The sequence below is a fragment of the Bufo bufo genome, chromosome 9, assembly GCF_905171765.1.
Source record: "Bufo bufo chromosome 9, aBufBuf1.1, whole genome shotgun sequence".
NCBI lineage: Eukaryota > Metazoa > Chordata > Amphibia > Anura > Bufonidae > Bufo > Bufo bufo.
In genome coordinates this window covers 116,666,454-116,688,702 of record NC_053397.1, presented here as the reverse complement: position 1 = coordinate 116,688,702, position 22,249 = coordinate 116,666,454, and the positions used below count along the sequence as shown (strand labels likewise).

Sequence of the window (22,249 nt, the reverse complement as noted above, 5' to 3'; positions counted from 1 at the left end):
ACAAAACTGTGTTTGCTTTAGTATAATTGGTGTAACAGGGATTTCACATTCAATTCTAGGTTATGGAACTATACCAAATAATAGATGAGCACAATGACACTATTGCTAAACTACAGGATATGCTATTGAAAAGTCAAAATGAACAACTGCAGGTAAGTAATGCCATAGCACTGTTAACATGTACAAATAGATGTCACTTTCACTATACTACAATTTATATATCAGCCTATATAGCATGTAAGTGCTGGAAATGTTCCTAAAATATGCAAACATATGGCAGGACACAAATGCCCTTCAGTTACCCTTAGATCTTAGAAATTGTCATTTCTCCATCGCCTTTCAATATTTTGTAGGCGCAGGCGTCTTCATAACTTTGGCGGATACATTGCGCTTCTAATTGTAAGGCTACTTTCACACTAGCATTAATATTTTCCGGTATTGAGACCCGTTATAGGGTCTCAATAGCGGAAAGAAACGCTTCCATTTTGTCCCCATTCATTGTCAATGGGGACAAAACGTAACTGAACAGAACGAATTCGGCATTCCGTTCCGTTCTCATACCGGAGAGCAAACCACACCATGCTGTGGTTTGCGTTCCGTCCTGGGATGCGGAGCAAGACGGATCCGTCATGACCCACAATGCAAGTCAATGGGGGCGGATACGTTTTCTCTGACATTCTGACACAATAGAAAACTGATCCGTTCCCCATTGACTTTCAATGGAGTTAATGACGGCTCTGTCTTGGGTTTGTTAAAGATAATAAAACAGTTTACGTTCATAATGGATGCAGATAGTTGTATTGTCAGTAACGGAAGCGTTTTTGCTGAACCCTGCCGGATCCAGCAAAAACGCTAGTGTGAAAGTAGCCTAAGACAACTTTGTAGCTGTCTTACATTTAGACCATTTTCTACACCATAAACAGGCGCCTAAAACTTCCACGCCACGCCCCTTTTTTAGACCTTTGCGCTGCAATCTATGCCAGAAATACCCCTAATTTGGGCATATTTCTGTTTAATAAATGAACCCTTAGAAAGTTGACATAAAACTACATTAGATTTTCACTTTAGATTTTTACACAAGTCCTAAAAGTAGACAAAGATAACCAAATCAAACAAGGAAGGCTGTAGGAAGATGGCAAAGGATGTTCTTTTTAACTTGAGCCAAGCTCCCACATATTAGGGATAAGATTGGAGTGGTGCACATAGTGGTGTTAGGGATACATTTCCAAGAGAACTTCTTATACAAGTGTAAGATGTGACCCCAGAAGTCTTTGATGCTAGGACAGCCCACATCCCCAACAAATCTTGGGAACTGATGGGTCCATTTAATGTACAACTACCAGGCAATAATACCAACGCAATAATATTTTTAAATTCTTCTTCACCTGGGATGCCAAAGAAATGCCATTGCAGAGATGCACATTTTTAGGACCTCAGGACCAGAGAAGGGGACATCCATATCACTCTCCTATTTCTGTAAATATGGTGCTTGATATGAGTTAAAGGAAATGTGCCACCAAAAATTGTATCTGCCAGTTAAAATCAGATAGTAGCATACAGTATATCATTTTTTTCTAATCTGTTTTTTATTTTCTGATTGTAGTTTTTTTTTAATTCTATTTCCTGAACATGATTATGGGGGCTCCAGTCTTGCCTGAGATGTTCCTTTAGAAAGCTTTAAGAAAACTGCTTTACTGCAGCCCTATGGGCCATAGACACAATGGCCAGGAGGAGACCCTATTAACTTATATGGGAGAGTCTTGGCATGCTCTGTTACATGTGCAGAAGTCATTGTACAAGGAAAAAAGAGATGAGCTCTGACAGTCACCCATTGTGAATGGTGGATCCTGTCTTATCTATACATAGAGATTATATAATTACAGGCAGGATTAGAATGAGTTAACTGCAGTAAAGTAATCTGTACAAACCAAGAAGTGATACCAATTGGACATAGTGGCCAGTGTGAAAACTACAGGATTTTATCTTTTTTGTTTAAATATATGGAATAAATGGAAAATTAAAAACATCGTAAAAAAAATTCTTAAAAAATGTTAAACATTTAATATATTTCTGATAACACATTCCCTTTAAGCAAATCAAGGAGCAATTGATACGTACATGAGCTGTGTAACCAAAATGTATAGTGTTTAGATCACATAACTGGATAGCTCACCGATCAGATACTGATGACCTATCCTGAGAATAGGTCATTAGTATTAAAATCTCTGAAACCCCTTTTAAGTAATACTATAATGGAGTACTTATAGAAAGACTCCGCAACTGCAAGGGAACTAACCCCAACAGTAATATACCACCCTAATGGAGAAACTAAACAGTAACCGACGTTCCCCTAGGTGAGGACTGAATAACAATAGCAGATAAAAAGAAGCTGCCACTCGGCTAAGCTTAAACATATTAATGCAAAAGAGGGGGCCATTTATTATACCATAAAACGTAACTTTTAGTCTAATCATATCTAAAAAATAGACAAAAATGTACAATACATTGAAAACGATCAGGGTGATGACTCTGTATTTAGGAGGTTATTAGGGAATAATAGACTTGACAGGGTATGGTAGGGACAGATTGTATATCTCTGTATGATCCTACCTTACCCCCATTGACATTGCGTTAAGTTTTATGGTATATTAAATGGCCCCCTCTTTTGCATTAATAGGTTGAATATAGAAGGGAGTATAGTCCTAGTACATGGTAAGCTTAAATATAGTATTTGGTAAGCTTAAATATAGCAACAAAACTTGGAGCCTGAGAAACTACCAAAAGGGATGGGTAATATTATTGACTCTGTCCTCTGGTTAACCCAGGCTATAAGTAGTGAGGAGATAAATGAGTTGCAGACTAGATCGTTACATAGGACCAAATAGCAACAGAGAAGTGCCCAGTCCCAATTTCACTCCCAATAGATCTGCAGCAAGGGAGCCCTGCAGTGCACAGGATCTACAGAAGGCTGGGCATTGCATAAGAAGTGGAATGGGTCTTCAATCTGGTAGAGAGACAGGAGAAAGTCCAAGTCCTAATATGAACTCAGGCAGGTTGTCAGGATCTCTCACCTCATGCCTTTTCCCATCCTTACAGACTACCAGCTGGAATGGGAAGCCCCATGCATGCTCAATATATCACTCCCCAGGACATACAATAAAGGATGTAAAGCCCTGTGCTGAGCTAGGGTAGATTGTCAAAGGTCCTGTAGAATCTGTATTCAGGCTCCACCCAGTATTGAACAGTAGAGTTGAGCGAACACCTGGATGTTCGGGTTCCAGAAGTTCGGCCGAACTTCCCGGAAATGTTCGGGTTCGGGATCCGAACCCAACCCGAACTTCGTCCCGAACCCGAACCCCATTGAAGTCAATGGGGACCCGAACTTTTCGGCACTAAAAAGGCTGTAAAACAGCCCAGGAAAGGGCTAGAGGCTGCAAAAGGCAGCAAAATGTAGTTAAATCCCCTGCAAACAAATGTGGATAGGGAAATGAATAAAAATAAAAATTAAATAAATAAAAATTAACAAATATCAATTGGAGAGAGGTCCCATAGCAAAGAATCTGGCTTCATGTCAGCAGAGAATCAGTCTTCATGTCATAGCAGAGAATCAGGCTTCATGTCACCCACCACTGGAACAGGCCACTGTCAGATATTTTTAGGCCCCGGCACCCAGACAGAGGAGAGGTTCATTCAACTTTGGGTTGCCCCGCAATATAATGGTAAAATGAAAATAAAAATAGGATTGAATGAGGAAGTGCCCTGGAGTACAATAATATATTGTTAAGGGGAGATAGTTAATGTCTAATCTGCACAAGGGATGGACAGGTCTTGTGGGATCCATGCCTGGTTCATTTTTATGAACGTCAGCTTGTCCACATTGGCTGTAGACAGGCGGCTGCGTTTGTCTGTAATGACGCCCCCTGCCATGCTGAATACACGTTCAGTCAAAACGCTGGCTGCCGGGCAGGCCAGCACCTCCAAGGCATAAAAGGCTAGCTCTGGCCACGTGGACAATTTGGAGACCCAGAAGTTGAATGGGGCCGAACCATCAGTCAGTACGTGGAGGGGTGTGCACACGTACTGTTCCACCATGTTAGTGAAATGTTGCCTCCTGCTACCACGTTCCGTATCAGGTGGTGGTGCAGTTAGCTGTGGCGTGGTGACAAAACTTTTCCACATCTCTGCCATGCTAACCCTGCCCTCAGAGGAGCTGGCCGTGACACAGCTGCGTTGGCGACCTCTTGCTCTTCCTCTGCCTACGTCTTGGGCTTCCACTTGTTCCCCTGTGACATTTGGGAATGCTCTCAGTAGCGCGTCTACCAACGTGCGCTTGTACTCGCGCATCCTACTATCATGCTCCAGTGTAGGAAGTAAGGTGGGCACATTGTCTTTGTACTGGGGATCCAGCAGGGTGGCAACCCAGTAGTCCGCACACGTTAAAATGTGGGCAACTCTGCTGTCGTTGCGCAGGCACTGCAGCATGTAGTCGCTCATGTGTGCCAGGCTGCCCAGAGGTAAGGACAAGCGGTCCTCTGTGGGAGGCGTATCGTCATCGTCCTGCGTTTCCCCCCAGCCACGCACCAGTGATGGGCCCGAGCTGCGTTGGTTGCCACCCCGCTGTGAACATGCTTCATCCTCATCCTCCTCCACCTCCTCCTCATCCTCGTCCTCCTCGTCCTCCAGTAGTGGGCCCTGTCTGGCCACATTTGTACCTGGCTTCTGCTGCTGCAAAAAATCTCCCTTTGAGTCACTTCGAAGAGACTGGCCTGAAAGTGCTAAAAATGACCCCTCTTCCTCCTCCTCCTCCTCCTCCTCCTCCTCCTGGGCCACCTCCTCTTCCATCATCGCCCTAAGTGTTTTCTCAAGGAGACATAGAAGTGGTATTGTAACGCTGATAACGGCGTCATCGCCACTGGCCATGTTGGTGGAGTACTCGAAACAGCGCAACAGGGCACACAGGTCTCGCATGGTGGCCCAGTCATTGGTGGTGAAGTGGTGCTGTTCCGCAGTGCGACTGACCCGTGCGTGCTGCAGCTGAAACTCCACTATGGCCTGCTGCTGCTCGCACAGTCTGTCCAGCATGTGCAAGGTGGAGTTCCACCTGGTGGGCACTTCGCATATGAGGCGGTGAGCGGGAAGGCCAAAGTTACGCTGTAGCGCAGACAGGCGAGCAGCGGAAGGATGTGAACGCCGGAAGCGCGAACAGACGGCCCGCACTTTATGCAGCAGCTCTGACATGTCGGGGTAGTTGTGAATGAACTTCTGCACCACCAAATTCAGCACATGTGCCAGGCAAGGGATGTGCGTCAAACCGGCTAGTCCCAGAGCTGCAACGAGATTTCGCCCATTATCGCACACCACCAGGCCGGGCTTGAGGCTCACCGGCAGCAACCACTCGTCGGTCTGTTGTTCTATACCCTCCCACAACTCCTGTGCGGTGTGGGGCCTGTCCCCCAAACATATGAGTTTCAGAATGGCCTGCTGACGTTTACCCCGGGCTGTGCTGAAGTTGGTGGTGAAGGTGTGTGGCTGACTGGATGAGCAGGTGGAAGAAGAGGAGGAGGAAGCTGAGTAGGAGGAGGAGGAGACAGGAGGCAAAGAATGTTGCCCTGCAATCCTTGGCGGCGGAAGGACGTGCGCCAAACAGCTCGCCGCCTGGGGCCCAGCCGCCACTACATTTACCCAGTGTGCAGTTAGAAAGATATAGCGTCCCTGGCCGTGCTTACTGGTCCTTGTATCTGTGGTTAGGTGGACCTTGCCACAGGTGGCGTTGCGCAGTGCACACTTGATTTTATCGGATACTTGGTTGTGCAGGGAAGGCACGACTCTCTTGGAGAAGTAGTGCCGGCTGGGAACAACATACTGTGGGACAGCAAGCGACATGAGCTGTTTGAAGCTGTCTGTGTCCACCAGCCTAAATGACAGCATTTCAGAGGCAAGTAGTTTAGAAATGCTGGCATTCAGGGCCAGGGATCGAGGGTGGCTAGGTAGGAATTTACGCTTTCTCTCAAATGTTTGTGAGATGGAGAGCTGAACGCTGCCGTGTGACATGGTTGAGATGCTTGGTGACGCAGGTGGTGGTGTTGGTGATACATCACATGTTTGCTGGGCGGCAGGTGCCAACGTTCCTCCAGAGGCGGAGGAAGAGGCCGAGGCGGCAGCAGCGGAAGAGGTCGAGGCGGCAGCAGCAGAAGAGGTAGCAGGGGGAGCCTGAGTGACTTCTTTGTTTTTAAGGTGTTTACTCCACTGCAGTTCATGCTTTGCATGCAGGTGCCTGGTCATGCAGGTTGTGCTAAGGTTCAGAACGTTAATGCCTCGCTTCAGGCTCTGATGGCACAGCGTGCAAACCACTCAGGTCTTGTCGTCAGCACATTGTTTGAAGAAGCGCTATGCCAGGGAACTCCTTGAAGCTGCCTTTGGGGTGCTCGGTCCCAGATGGCGGCGGTCAGTAGCAGGCGGAGTCTCTTGGCGGCGGGTGTTTTGATTTTGCCCACTGCTCCCTCTTTTGCTACGCTGTTGGCTCGGTCTCACCACTGCCTCTTCCTCCGAACTCTGAAAGTCAGTGGCACGACCTTCATTCCATGTGGGGTCTAGGACTCCATCGTCCCCTGCATCGTCTTCCACCCAGTCTTGATCCCTGACCTCCTGTTCAGTCTGCACACTGCAGAAAGACGCAGCAGTTGGCACCTGTGTTTCGTCATCATCAGAGACGTGCTGAGGTGGTATTCCCATGTCCTCATCATCAGGAAACATAAGTGGTTGTGCGTTCTATCTCTTCCACCCCTGGGGAAGGGCTAGGTGGATGCCCTTGGGAAACCCTGCCAGCAGAGTCTTCAAACAGCATAAGAGACTGCTGCATAACTTGAGGCTCAGACAGTTTCCCTGATATGCATGGGGGTGATGTGACAGACTGATGGGCTTGGTTTTCATGCGCCATCTGTGCGCTTTCTGCAGAAGACTGGGTGAAAGATAATGTGAACGTGCTGGATCCACTGTCAGCCACCCAATGGACTAATGCCTGTTCCTGCTCAGGCCTTACCATCCTTAGAACGGCATTGGGCCCCACCAAATATCGCTGTAAATTCTGCTGGCTACTGGGACCCGAGGTAGTTGGTTCACTAGGACGTGTGGCTGTGGCAGAACGGCCACGTCCTCTCCCAGCACCAGAGGGTCCACTAACACCACTACGACCATGTCCGCGTCCGCGTCCCTTACTAGATGTTTTCCTCATTGTTACCGTTCACCACAATAAGAAAAATATTATTTGGCCCAATGTATTAAATTCAAATTCAGGCCTTTTTTTTTACAGACACCTAACACTATCTGGCTATCTATTTAGGTACCGTATTACACTAATACAGGCACAGCAGTAATGACAGATTTTGCTGAATATAAATTTGAGGCCTAATATTTAGGCGCTGGGTGACAGGTATACGTTTACAGACAGAATTAGACTTGGATATGCACAGTAGCGTGTGTGTGAAGTTATTGAGAATGACCCTATCAGCACCTTGAATCTAATATACCCTTTTAGGGATAGATTTAAAGTAGGCCTGATACAGCAGAAACCACAAATTTAAGAAATTGCTAGGTTGAGAATTGTATTTCAAACCAGAACAAAAACTGTGCTTTGACGGACACAATATAACTTAACGAGCTACAGCAATAGCCAGAGATTTAGCTGAATATAAATTTGAGGCCTATTATTTAGGCGCTGGGTGACAGGTATACGTTTACGGACTGAATTAGACTTGGATATGCACAGTAGCGTGTGTGTGAAGTTATTGAGAATGACCCTAATAGCACCTTGAATCTAATATACCCTTTTAGGGATAGATTTATAGTAGGCCTGATACAGCAGAAACCACTATTTTAAGAAATTGCTAGGTTGGGAATTGTATTTCAAACCAGAACAAAAACTGTGCTTTGACGGACACAACATAACTTAACCAGCTACAGCAATAGCCAGAGATTTAGCTGAATATAAATTTGAGGCCTATTATTTAGGCGCTGGGTGACAGGTATACGTTTACGGACAGAATTAGACTTGGATATGCACAGTAGCGTGTGTGTGAAGTTATTGAGAATGACCCTATCAGCATTTTGAATCTAATATACCCTTTTAGGGATAGATTTAAATAACCACACTATTGATGGTTAAATGGACTTGGTGGCAGCTTGTGCTGGCGCTCCACAAGCCACAAAATGGCCGCCGATCACCCCAGAAAAAAGTGACTGAAAAACGCTCTGGGCAGCCTAAAAACAGTGAGCAATTGAATAGCAGCAGTTCAATGATCCACAGCTGTAGATCGATCACTGTCTTAGGTGTTTTGGAGGAGTTAATCACTGCCTAATCTCGCCCTTACGTCTCAGCTGCAACCTCTCCCTACACTTGTAACAGCAAAGTGACGTGCAGCGCTACGTGACCCAAGCTTATATAGAGGCTGGGTCACATGCTGCACTGGCCAATCACAGCCATGCCAATAGTAGGCATGGCTGTGATGGCCTCTTGGGGCAAGTAGTATGACGCTTGTTGATTGGCTGCTTTGCAGCCTTTCAAAAAGCGCCAAGAAAGCGCCGAACACCGAACCCGAACCCAGACTTTTACAAAAATGTCACGGACACCCCTATATAGTTCGGGTTCGCTCATCCCTATTGAACAGTCCTAGTCTTCAACATTATTTCTTCCCTCACTGAGTAATAGAGCATACAGCAAATAACATTCCCTGGCTTGGTAGGGTCAGGATTCATAGGGCGTAGTGCTCGATGTACTTTTTAATTCTCCAGATGGTTGTTGACCGGCCTCTCCAAGATGTCCAAGATGTTGCTAAACAGTTTGTATAAGGTGAGCAGAAGATCTACGGGTTTGACGGTTTCCGGGAGCCTGCGAATCCTGTTCTCAGCATCATCTGCTTGATGTGTTGCTCATTAGATGCTTGTTGTGAGGTTGCAACTTCTACTTTATGAGACCTATCTTCTTGATCGCTCATCACCACATCAACCATATAGTTCAGAGAGGAGACTTAAGTCAAGTTAAGTAAGCTTAATTCCCATTTGTAGGAGAGAGCCATACTCTCTACATAATTTTCCATCTCTTGTCTCTTGGGTAAAAGTCTGAGGTAGGCTTGCCAATCAAAGTTATTGGTGGCAGAGATAATCCAGTAATCCTGCGCTGCTGTGGTGGAGTAGAGGAAGCATGGTGATGGGCGCCATTACATGAAGCAGAAAAAGTACTGTGGTCTGCCCAGGAATTGGGAACCAGGAAACGGGATTATTGTTGCTTCCCTGTTTCTCCTGTAAACTGAGAAAGCACCATAGATCCCCTTGCTGGGGGAGTCACATACTCCCTTTTTGTTCCTGGGATGTTTCCCCTTCTCCTTCTCACCGTTTGAGATGGTATCTATATGCAGGTAGGCCTCTGCAAGCAAAAGTAGAAGCCTCGTGGCAGGAGCTCTAGGAAGACTTGTTTTCACAGCGCCATTGCCCGGCCACCCCTTAAAAGTGAAATTTGGATCTGTTGTCTTTAATCAATGGCTGACAATCAGGCGTGAGTGGTTGACCTGTTTTATTTAAATAACAAGGATCTATCAAAGTCTGATCTTCACAATTTGTGGAAGTTTATCATGGCATGAATAAAGGAGATTTCTGAGGATCTCAAAAGAAGAGAAAGTTATTGATTCTTATCAGATTGGAATAGATTACAGAACCATCTCTGAAAAGCTTGGACTCCACCAATCTACAGTCAGATTGTGTAGAAATGGAGGAAATTCAAGACCATTATTACCCTCCCCAGGAGTGGTCAACCAACAAAGATCACACCAAGAACAAGGCATGTACTAGTCTGTGAGGTCACAAAGGAGCCCAAGGTAACCTCTAAGCAACTACACTGCATTCCAAATTATTATGCAAATTGGATTTAAGTGTCATAAAGATTTAATTAAAAGGTATCTTGTCTTCCTAAAGCTCGAGTTCGACAGATTGTGGATCAGGTTGATGGATTACTGTCATGGTCCACATTGGAACAAATAATAGAGTTAGAGGTACTGTATGTGCAGCATCCTTAACCTCTTGGGGACACAGGGCATACCTGAACGCCCTGTTGTCCCGGTACTTAAGGACACAGGGCATACAGGTATGCCCTGTGTATTTCCGATCACCGCCACGCGGCGGGCGGTGATCGGAACAGAGTGCCTGCTGAAATCATTCAGCAGGCACTCTGTGTCAATGCCAAGGGGGGTCCTGTGATCCCCCTGTATTGGCGATCGCAGCAAACCGCAGGTCAATTCAGACCTGCTGTTTGCTGCGTTTCTGGGTTATTCGGGTCTCTGCTAACCCGATAACCCGGAATAGGATGGTGACCGGTGGTGTGATAATACACCACCAATCACCATCCTTAGATCCTGAGAGGTGATGGTGACATCACCTCTCAGGACCGCTACCTATTGGCTGTGCGGGCGGGTGGGGGGGTTGACTTCCCCCAGCTCTGCTCTCCTCCTCCATTCTGCATCCTGGAGTGAGAGAGGGAGCAGCCCGTCCAGCTCCTGAGCCCAGAACCTTCAGCACCCCCACTGACCCACCATAGTGCCATCTGGCACTAAAAAGGTACCTAGGGACAGGTTAAGGAGAGCTTAGATTAGGCAGGGATACTCAGGGAAAGTTTAGGAAAAAAAAAAAAAGTTTTATTTTTGCATCACCCTGATAGGGTGTCTTGGGTCCACAACACACTCAGCTTTGTGACCCTAGACCCCCCCCCCCAGGCCCCCAGGGGTGCTGCAGCTTGCCACCCCGCCACCCCACCCCCTCCACACACATTTTTGGGGCGCAAGCACTTTTTTTTTGTGTGTGTGCATGTGCTGACTGTGGCCGACACTCTTAGCGTCCGGCCACTGTTAGAGCATCGCCCACCCCACCGTTGATTAGCTTCGGACCGCTGATCAGCGAATCTTTTTTTTTAAACATTTTTTTGTTTTAGTGTAAGTACGCGAACACCCGTGCCCCCACAAACATGCACACTAAATAAAGTTTTCCACACACGAAAACACACGCGCACACACACACTCCCCTATGGTCCGCCAGACGTTCTCGGCCGAGGAGGCATACGCCCTGCTTGCCTCTAACTCCGAGAGCCCCAGTGAGGATGAGGATGACCCCACTTTCCTCTTGTCATCCGCGTCCTCCTCATCATCTAGTGATGATGATGAGCCCTCAAGGCAGCGGAGACGCGCCAGGCGGAGCAAGGGGACCCCTATGCCAGGGACCCTGTGGCCCACACTAGTACGAGCAGCTCTGGGGCTCGTACTAGTTTTCCGGCCCACCAGATAAGTCCACCTGAGCCCCCTACCGGTGAACTTGCATGGTGTACCCCAGAGGATTTTGAGCCCTTGATTCCTGATTTGCCAATCAGGAATCCAGATTCCCACAGTGGGCTTCACTGAATATGACTATTTTATTTTATTTTTTCAGTGACCACCCATTTTTTCAGTGACCGCCCAACAGTTCATTGCTTAACACCCGGGCTCCTTTTTGGCTAGGTTCGGTGGCTGGTCTCTGGTCAGTACAGCTGAGATGAGGATGTTTTGGGTCCTCGTGCTGCACAATGGCCTAGTAAAAATAAAACGTGTCAGGCAGTACTGGACCCCACTCTACTGTATGGCCATGACACGTTCCCGTTTTGAGGCCATCCGGAAATGCCTGCATTATGCAGATAATGCAGCATGTCCCCCCAAAGGTGATCCTGCCTATGACCGCCTGTACAAAATCAGGCCGGTCATCGATCACTTCGGTGTAAAATTTTTGGAGGCCTATGTACCTGGAAGGGAGGTCGTTGTTGATGAGTCTCTCATTGCTTTCAAGGAGAGACTCGTTTTCCGCCAGTCTGTTCCCTCTAAGCGGGCGAGGTATGGCGTGAAGCTGTACAAACTTTGTGAGAGTACCTCAGGGTACACTTACAAGTTTCGTGTGTACGAGGGATGAGATTCCTGTATTTAACCCCCAGAATGTCCCCCCACTCTGGGGGTTAGGGGGAAACTTGTGTGGGATCTTATGCACCCACTGCTAGATAAGGGTTACCACCTGTACGTAGATAACTTTTATACTAGTATCCCCTTGTTCCAGTCCCTCGCCGCCAGATCCATGTCCGCTTGTGGTACAGTGCAGAAAAATCAACGCGGCCTCCCTACCCACCCCCTCCTGGTACCTATCCCCAGGGGTGAGACCCATGCCCTTACCAGTGGAAATCTGTTGCTGGTCAGATATAAGGACAAGAGTGATGTCCTTGTACTGTCCACAATTCACGGTAACGGCATCACCCCTGTCCCTGTGCGAGGTACCGCGGCAACGGTCCTCAGGCCCGATTGTATCGTCGACTACAATCGGTATATGAGAGGAGTTGATCTCTCTGATCAAGTCTTCAAGCCATATAATGCCATGCGCAAAACCTGGGCATGGTACAAAAAAGTTGCAGTTTACTTGGTACAGGTTGCCTTTTACAACTTTTTTGTGCTGTCCCGGAGCGCTGGCAACACAGGGAATTTCCTGCAGTTCTATGGGGCAGTCCTCCAGGCCCTGATCTTTTCTGACCGGGAAAGAGCAGGCCGGAGTACCTTTGGAACTGGAGGCGCCCAGATCGTCCCTGGCCACAACCTTCCAGGTGTGGTCACCCATACTGGAAAGAAGAGACGGTCCCAAAAAAAAGTGCAGAGTGTGTCACAGGAAGGGTAAACAGAAGGACACCACCACTTAGCGTGACATGTGCCCCGATCATCTGGGCCTCTGCATTGACTGTTGCTTTAGGGAGTACCGCACTTCTATGGAGTTCTAAATTTATAATCCCCTTCCCCAATTTTAATTCCATTTGGCCAGAGAAAATCGCCCAAAAAATAAATAAAATTTTATCTCCATAGTCTGAGAGTCAGTTTATTTTTTATTTTTAGCCGATTGTCTTAAGTAGGGGCTCATTTTTTGTGGGATGAGAGGACGGTTTTATTGGCACTATTTTGAGGTGCATATGACTTTTCGATTGCTTGCTATTACACTTTTTGTGATGTAAGGTGACAAGAAAATGGCTTTTTTTGTCACCTTACATCACAAAAAATTTAATAGCAAGCACTCAAAAAGTCATATGCACCCCAAAATAGTGCCAATAAAACCGTCCTCTCATACCGCAAAAAAATTAACCCCTACTTAAAACAATAGGCTAAAAATAAAAATGGAAATCTCTATGGAGACACAAAAATATTTTTTGGGGGTTTAAAAAAGGATATTCTAGTGTAAAACCTAAATACATTTAAAAAAGTAGACATATTAGGTATTGCCACGTCCATACGAATCTGCTCTATAAAAATAACACATGACCTAACCCTCAAATGAACAGTCCAAAAAATAAAATTAACAGCTATTTTTTGCCATATTTCCAATTTTAATCATTTTTTGCCGTTAACAAAGCAAGGGTTAACAGTCAAACAAAACTCAATATTTATTGCCCTGATTCTGTAGTTTTCAGAAACACCCCATATGTGGTCGTAAAATGCTGTATGGCCAAACAGCAGGGCGCAGAAGTAAAGTAGCGCCATATGGTTTTTGGAAGGCAAATTTTGCTGGACTGTTTTTTTTTACACCATGTCCCATTTGAAGCCCCCCTGATGCAGCCCTACAGTAGAAACTCCATAAAAGTTACCCCATATAAGAAACTACACCCCTCAAGGCATTTAAAACTGATTTTACAAACTTTTTTTTTTAACCCTTTAGGTGTTACACAAGAGTTAACAAATGGAGATTAAATCTCAGAATTAAAATTATTTGTAACCTTGCCTCACAAAAATGTAATATAGAGCAACCAATTATCATATGTACCCTAAAAATATTCCCAACTAAACTTCCACCTTTATCCAATAGTTTCCAAAATGGGGTCACTTTTTTGGAGTTTTTACTCTAGGGGTGCATCAGGGGGGCTTCAAATGGGACATGGTGTAAATAAACCAGTCCAGCAAAATCTGCCTTCCAGAAACCATATGGTATTCCTTTCCTTCTGCGCCCTGCCGTGTGCCCATACAGTAGTTTACGATTACATATGGGGTGTTTCTATAAACTACAGAATTGGGGCAATAAATATTGAGTTTTGTTTGGCTGTTAACCCTTGCTTTGTTACTGGAAAAAATTGATTAAAATTGAAGATTTGACAAAAAATTTTAATTCTGAAACTTCATCTCCATTTGCCAATAATTCTTGCGGAACACCTAAAGGGTTAACAACGTTTGTAAAACCAGTTTTGAATACCTTGAGGGGTGTAGTTTCCAAAATGGGGTCACTTTTGTGGAGTTTCTACTCTAGGGGTGCATCAGGGGGGCTTCAAATGGGACATGGTGTAAATAAACCAGTCCAGCAAAATCTGCCTTCCAGAAACCATACGGTGTTCCTTTCCTTCTGCGCCCTGCCATGTGCACATAGAGTAGTTTACGACCACATATGGGGTGTTTCTATAAACTACAGAATCAGGGCAATAAATATTGAGTTTTGTTTGGCTGTTAAACCTTGATTTGTTACTGGAAAAAATTGATTAAAATTGAAAATTTGCAGAAAAATGGGAATTCTGAAATTTCATCTCCATTTGCCAATAACTCTTGTGGAACACCTAAAGGGTTAAAAAAGTTTGTAAAATCAGTTTTGAATGCCTTGAGAGTGTAGTTTCCAAAATGGGCTTATTTTTGGGAGGTTTCTATTAAAAGTATGTCCTTAAAAAGTGGGTTTTGGAAAATTTCAGAAAAATTTCAAGATTTGCTAAGCCTTGTAACGTCCCCAAAAAATAAAATGGCATTCCCAAAATGATCCAAACATGAAGTAGACATATGGGGAATGTAAATTAATAACAATTTTTGGAGGTATTACTATGTATTATAGAAGTAGAGAAATTGAAATTTGGGGTAAATGTGGTATTTTTTTATAAATAAAAAAGATATTTTACCAGTCTCTTAAAGTACAACATGTGACGAAAAAACAATCTCAGAATGGCTTGGATAAGTAAAAGCGTTTTAAAGTTATTCACACATAAAGTGACATTTGTCAGATAAAAAAAAAAAAAGGCCTGGTCCTTAAGGTAAAAATGAGCCCGGTCCTTAAGGGGTTAAAAATGATTTTAGGGATTTAGGTCACAAGTAGAGATTAGTGAATTTGTAAAAAAATTGATTCGCTGGTACGGCAATTAAAAAAAAAATATTTGGTTCAATCCGAATTTATTTGCGGCGCATCGCGTTAAAAACTGCTATTTTCTGGCTACAGAGAGCCTTTATAGTAGTGTAGAACACTGTGCCTTGCAGTAACACACAAATGGAGTCTGCTGTGGTACTGAAATTATACTGTGAGTCAGTATGACATGCAGATGACAGGTGCCGCTCTTAGAATCACTGCACACTTCCCTTATTTGGGCAGTCACGGGGCCAAAACTGACCAAATAACTCAAGTATGAACTCAGCCTTATAGGTCGATGTTATTGCCAAGAAGAAGCGCATTCCTTTTACACCGTCGTCAGCTGATTCCACATAGATGCCTACAGAACCTGTTCTATTAAACGCTTATACAAGTAGAGCCCCCCGACAGAGTGGAGAGGGTGTCAGCAGGAAGTTTGTGTCGGGGAGGAGGCCACAGAGTGGCAAGGTGACATAGTGTGGAGGTGGCAGCAGAATGAGGAGACCACAGAGGGGCAAGGTGACATAGTGTGGAGGTGGCAGCAGCATCAGGAGGCCACAGAGTGGCAAGGTGACATAGTGAGGAGGTGATTGGCAATACCAGTAGCAGCTGAAGATGGTGGGTGAAAGAAGGAACACTTGGTATCAGATGTGTGGCATCAGGCAGGTGGCAGCATCAGAATAGTAGCTGAGGCAGGTAGCCAAAAGAAACCAGTGTTAGTGTGGCACCATGGATAATCTAGTCTGATGCTTCAGGAATTGGTGGGTGGAAATCCTGGCTGATCCATGCCTGATTCATCTTGACAAAGGTCAGTCTCTCCACATTTTGGTTGGACAGGCGAGTTCTTCTTGGGGTAACTATGGCCCCCGCTGCACTAAACACCCGCTCTGATGCCACACTACTGGCCAGGCAGGACAGCTTTTCCAGGGCAAACTTGGCCAGTTGCAGCCACAAATCCAGTTTGGCTGCCCAGTAGTCCAGTGGATCTTCAATGTGGGGTGGCAGGGTGCTGCTCAAGTATGCCACCACCTGCTGGTTTAGGTTCTGCTCCAGGTCTAGATGCTGCTGCTGGTGAGTAGTTTCTTCACTAGGCGGGTGAAGAAAGTTGCTCATCAGGGACTCTAGACTCAGGCTGCTGCTGATGGAGCTAATACTGCTCCTGCCACCCCTCCTCAGCAGCCATGGCAGTGGAACGTGAGCACAGAGGGCCCCCCAGTCAGACCTGCAAGAGGATGGACAAAGGCGCAGATAGGCAGCGGCCAACTGACTACATAGGATGTCTCTATAGTAGTTCAGTTTGTTCTCCCTCTCAGCGGATGTAAAAAAAGGCCCCCATTTTGGACCAGTAGCGAGGATCCAACAAGGTGAAGAGCCAGAAGTCATCCCTCTGCCAAATGGTGACAATTCGGCAGCAGAGATGGCCTTGCGGTTCGCCCAGCGGTCGGTTCGCTCTGAACTTTACTCGTTCGCTGTTCGCCGAACATATGGCGATATTCGCGACTGCCATATTCCTTTACATTGTGAAGAACTTTGACCCATGACACATCCATCAGGTGGTACAGGACAGCCAATTGAGACATTTCAGCACATAGACATACCCCCTACCTTATAAATAGACCTGATCTGGTGCCATTTTACATTCTGTCTTTTGTCAGTGTAGGGAGAGGTTGCTGTGTGGAGCAGTTATAGACTGTTAGTGACACAAATCGCTAGCTAATAGGTCCACAAAAGTCCTTTTAAGGACTAGTATAGGTGTACTATTGTTTGGTGTGCAGTATATAGAGGTGTAATACACTTATAATATACTTTCGAATATAGAAAGCATATTATAGTGGATTTGTATTGTTCAGCATTGTGACTGGTGATCGGTTCTGCAGCGATACTACAGTACATTCTTCAGAACTGAAAGGATAAACAGAGTGGATATTGAATAACCCCTCAGGTGTTGAGGAAAAACATTGTTCCACTACCTGTTCTTCTGTTAGGTATTCATCAGGAATAAGTCCAATTACATCATTCTGGAATCCAAAAGTATAGTATTCCGAATCCATAGCTAGACCAATTACTGTGTTTCTACTGCAGGGATATGCTATGGGGAGCCATGTTATGGATTATCATATGCAATGGATCCTGATGGATGTTAATTACAGGAGTGGGTTTTACCTGTAGACCGAGTTGCTGCATCCGGTTGGACAAACAGATCAAAGCATCTGCGTTCTTCAGAGTTTGTCCCTTCACTTGAATGGGAAGAAGAAATGGTTTACATTCTTCAGGGATTTTAACCTCCTCGGCAACCATGATACTCACGGCATAGGGCATCTGTTGTCCCCATCTCAAGGCTTGCTTCACATCCTGGAATCCCTCTGGGTTTCCCGGTAATCTGGACCAGAGGGTATTATTTACCAGATCAATCCTAAAATCTCATTGTGAGAGGTACATACCGTATGGGAATAAAAGGTTAAGGAACAAAAAGAAACCAATGTGGATAAACAGAACTGTAAAGAAAGCAATAAATGACAAAAAGAAAGCATATAGAACACTAAAACAGGAGGGTAGCACGGAAGCACTGAAAAACTATAAGGAAAAAAATAGAACATGGAAAAAACAAATAAAAGCGGCCAAACTAGAGACCGACAGATTAATTGCCAAAGAGAGTAAAACTAACCCTAAAATGTTCTTCAATTATATAAATGTTAAAAAGTATAAATCTGAAGGTGTCGGCTCTTTAAAGAGTAATGAGGGGGGAGTCGCAGAGAGCGACGAGGAGAAAGCAAAGCTGTTAAATATTTTTTTCTCCAATGTATTCACTGAGGAAAATAAACTGTCAGATGAAATGCTGAATGTTGAAATAAATTCCCCATTAAAAGTGTACAAGTACAACAGCGACTTAAAAAGATTAAAATAGACAAATCGCCAGGACCGGATGGCATACACCCCCGTATCCTAAGGGAATTAAGTAATGTCATAGCTAGACCCTTATTTCTGATATTTGCGGACTCTATACTGACAGGGAATGTCCCACAGGATTGGCGCATGGCAAATGTGGTGCCAATATTCAAAAAGGGTCCAAAAACAGAGCCTGGAAACTATAGGCCGGTAAGTTTAACATCTGTTGTGGGTAAACTGTTTGAAGGTTTTCTGAGAGATGCTATGTTAGAGCATCTTAACGGAAATAAGCAAATAACGCCATATCAGCATGGCTTCGTGAGGGATCGGTCATGTCAAACTAATTTAATCAGTTTCTATGAGGAGGTAAGTTCTAGACTTGACAGCGGCGAATCAATGGATGTCGTGTATCTGGACTTCTCCAAAGCATTCGACACTGTACCACATAAAAGCTTAGTATATAAAATGAGAATGCTCGGACTGGGAGAAAACGTCTGTAGGTGGGTAAGTAACTGGCTCAGTGATAGAAAACAGAGTGTGGTTATTAACGGTACATACTCAGATTGGGTCACTGTCACTAGTGGAGTACATCAGGGGTCAGTATTGGGCCCTATTCTCTTCAATATATTTATTAATGATCTCGTAGAAGGCTTGCATAGTAAAATATAAATTTTCGCAGATGACACTAAACTGTGTAAAGTAATTAACACTGAAGAGGACAGTATACTACTACAGAGGGATCTGGATAGATTGGAGGCTTGGGCAGATAAGTGGCAGATGAGGTTTAACACTGACAAATGTAAAGTTATGCACATGGGAAGGAATAATGCAAGTCACCCGTACATACTAAATTGTAAAACACTCGGTAACACTGACATGGAAAAGGATCTAGGAATTTTAATAAACAGCAAACTAAGCTGCAAAAAACAGTGTCAGGCAGCTGCTGCCAAGGCCAATAAGATAATGGGTTGCATCAAAAGGGGCATAGATGCCCGTGATGAGAACATATTCCTACTACTTTACAAATCATTAGTCAGACCACACATGGAGTACTGTGTACAGTTCTGGGCTCCAGTGAACAAGGCAGACATAGTAGAGCTGGAGAGGGTCCAGAGGAGGGCAACTAAAGTAATAACTGGAAGGGGGCAACTACAGTACCCTGAAAGATTATCAAAATTAGGGTTATTCACGTTAGAAAAAAGACGACTGAGGGGAGATCTAATTACTATGTATAAATATATCAGGGGTCAGTACAGAGATCTATCCCATCATCTATTTATCCCCAGGACTGTAACTGTGATGAGGGGACATCCTCTGCATCTGGAGGAAAGAAGGTTTGTACACAAACATAGAAAAGGATTCTTTACGGTAAGAGCAGTGAGACTATGGAACTCTCTGCCTGAGGAGGTGGTGATAGTGAGAACAATAAAGGAATTCAAGAGGGGCCTGGATGTATTTCTGGAGTGTAATAATATTACAGGATATAGCTACTAGAGAGGGGTCGTTGATCCAGGGAGTTATTCTGATTGCCTGATTGGAGTCGGGAAGGAATTTTTTATTCCCCTAAAGTGGGGAAAATTGGCTTCTACCTCACAGGGTTTTTTTGCCTTCCTCTGGATCAACTTGCAGGATGACAGGCCGAACTGGATGCACAAATGTCTTTTTTCGGCCTTATGTACTATGTTACTATGTTACTAATCTGCAGAAGGTCATTACCCATATACATCTGATGCCGTGGTTCATTAAGCACAATGAAAACGTGTTCTGTAGTCTTATTTCCTATGGAGATAGACAAAAGACATTTTGCAACCACATTATGACTCTGGGAATCTCCATCCAGATCATGAACCCACCTTCTCAGGATGAGACCTATGGAATGCCCTGAGAAGACGAGTGGCCTTAATGTCCACCACTGGAACCCACATCCTCTCTTTAGGACCATAACCCTCCCAATGAACGAGGTACTGAAGAGAACCGCGGACAATACGATAGTCCACAATCCTAGAGACCTGAAATTCAAGATTACCATCAACCACAATCGGAGGAGGAGGCAAAGAGGAGGGTACAGTGGGTTGGACATAAGGTTTTAATAGGGACTTGTGAAAAACATTATGGACCTTCCAAGTCTGAGGAAGATCAAGACGGTAGGCAACGGGATTGATGACGGACAAGATTTTGTAAGGCCCAATAAACTTAGGACCCAACTTCCAGGAGGGAACCTTCAATTTGATATTCTTAGTAGACAACCACACCAGATCACCAACATTCAGGTCCGGACCAGGCACACGTCTCTTATCCGCCACACGCTTATATCTCTCACTCATGCTCTTTAGATTATCCTGAATCTTTTGCCAAATAGATGACAAAGACGAGGAGAATCTCTCCTCATCAGGTAAACCAGAAGCCCCCTCTCCAGAGAATGTCCCAAACTGCGGATGAAACCCATATGCACCAAAAAATTGTGACTTATCAGAGGACTCCTGACGACGGTTATTTAAAGCAAACTCAGCAAGGGAGAGAAAAGAACACCAATCCTCCTGATTCTCCACCACAAAACAGCGCAGATATGTCTCCAGATTATGATTGACGCGCTCCGTCTGGCCATTCGACTGCAGGTGGAAAGCAGAAGAGAATAACAACCGAACCCCCAAGCGAGAACAGAAAGCCTTCCATAATCTGGGAACAAACTGCGTGCCCCTATCAGAGACTATGTCTGAAGGAATACCATGCAATTTGACAATGGGATCAATAAATGCCTACAGCAGCGTTTTAGCATTGGGCAACCCAGGAAAAGGAATAAAATGCGGCATTTTGCTAAAACGGTCCACCACCACCAGAATCCCCGAGGAACGAGGCAGGTCCGTAATGAAGTCCATGGACAGATGTGTCCAAGGACGGGAAGGAATGGGTAATGGAAGGAGAGGACCTGATGGCCATGAATGAGGGACTTTGGCACGAGCGCAGGTCTCGCAGGCTGCCACAAAACCCTCAACCGACTTACGAAGAGCGGGCCACCAGAATCTCCAAGCAATGAGATCCACTGTGGCTCTACCCCCCGGGTGCCCAGCAAGGACAGTATCGTGGTGCTCCTTAAAAACCTTGTGTTGTAAAGCGAGAGGCACAAACTACCTCCCAGGAGGACAAAGATCAGGAGCCTCTGCCTGAACCTCTGCCTCCAATTCAGGATAAAGAGCAGGCACAGCCACCCCTTCAGCCAAAATAGGACCCGGGTCTTCAAAGTTCCCCCCTCCAGGAAAACAACGTGACAGGGCATCCGCCTTCACATTCTTAACCCCAGGGTGAAACGTAACAACAATTAAACCTTGAAAAGAACAAAGACCATCTGGCCTGTCTCGGGTTCAGACGCTTGGCTGACTCCAAGTAGGCCAGATTCTTATGGTCGGTAAACACGGTAATAGGGTGTCTGGCTCCCTCTAGCCAATGGCGCCATTCCTCAAAAGCTAACTTGATGGCCAACAACTCCCTATCTCCCACATCGTAATTTCTCTCTGCGGAGGAGAGTTTCTTCGAGAAAAAGGCACACGTCGCCATTTGGCAGGAGAGGGACCCTAAGATAAGACTGCACCCACACCCACCTCAGAAGCATCCACCTCAACAATGAAGGACAGAGAGATATCAGGTTGTACCAAGATGGGAGCGGAAGCAAAACTCTCTTTGATACTAGAAAAGGCCTTATGCGCCTCTACCGACCAGGAGGAAAAATCTACCCCCTTTTTAGTCATATCAGTGAGTGGCTTAACAACAGAGGAATAATTCAAAATGAACTTCCTGTAATAATTGGCAAAACCCAAAAAGCGCATCAGCGCCTTTTGATTCCCAGGAAGCTCCCAATCAAGCACAGCGCGGACCTTCTTGGGGTCCATGCGAAAACCAGAAGCGGAAAGAAGAAAACCCAGAAATTGAATTTCTGGAACCGCAAACACACATTTTTCCAGTTTAGCGTACAATTTATTCTCCCGCAGAATGAGCAAGACCTGACGTAGATGGTCCCTATGAGTTTTGAAATCAGGAGAAAAAAATCTAAATGTCATCTAGATACACTAGTACAAATTTCCCCATTAAATGATAAAAAATGCTGTTCACAAAATGTTGAAAGACGGCTGGAGCATTCATCAAACCAAAAGTCATAACCAAATTCTCAAAATGGCCCTCAGGGGTATTG

General features: G+C 45.1%; 1 protein-coding gene across 1 annotated transcript in view; it reads left to right on the top strand.

Moving 5' to 3' along the window:
- The window catches only part of LOC120978530, a 364,435-nt gene that overhangs the window by 208,562 nt on the left and 133,624 nt on the right, over positions 1–22,249 (top strand). The window contains exon 5 of the mRNA XM_040406727.1: positions 60–152. Coding sequence (XP_040262661.1) covers positions 60–152 — 93 coding nt within the window. The remainder of the gene's footprint in view (positions 1–59; positions 153–22,249) is intronic.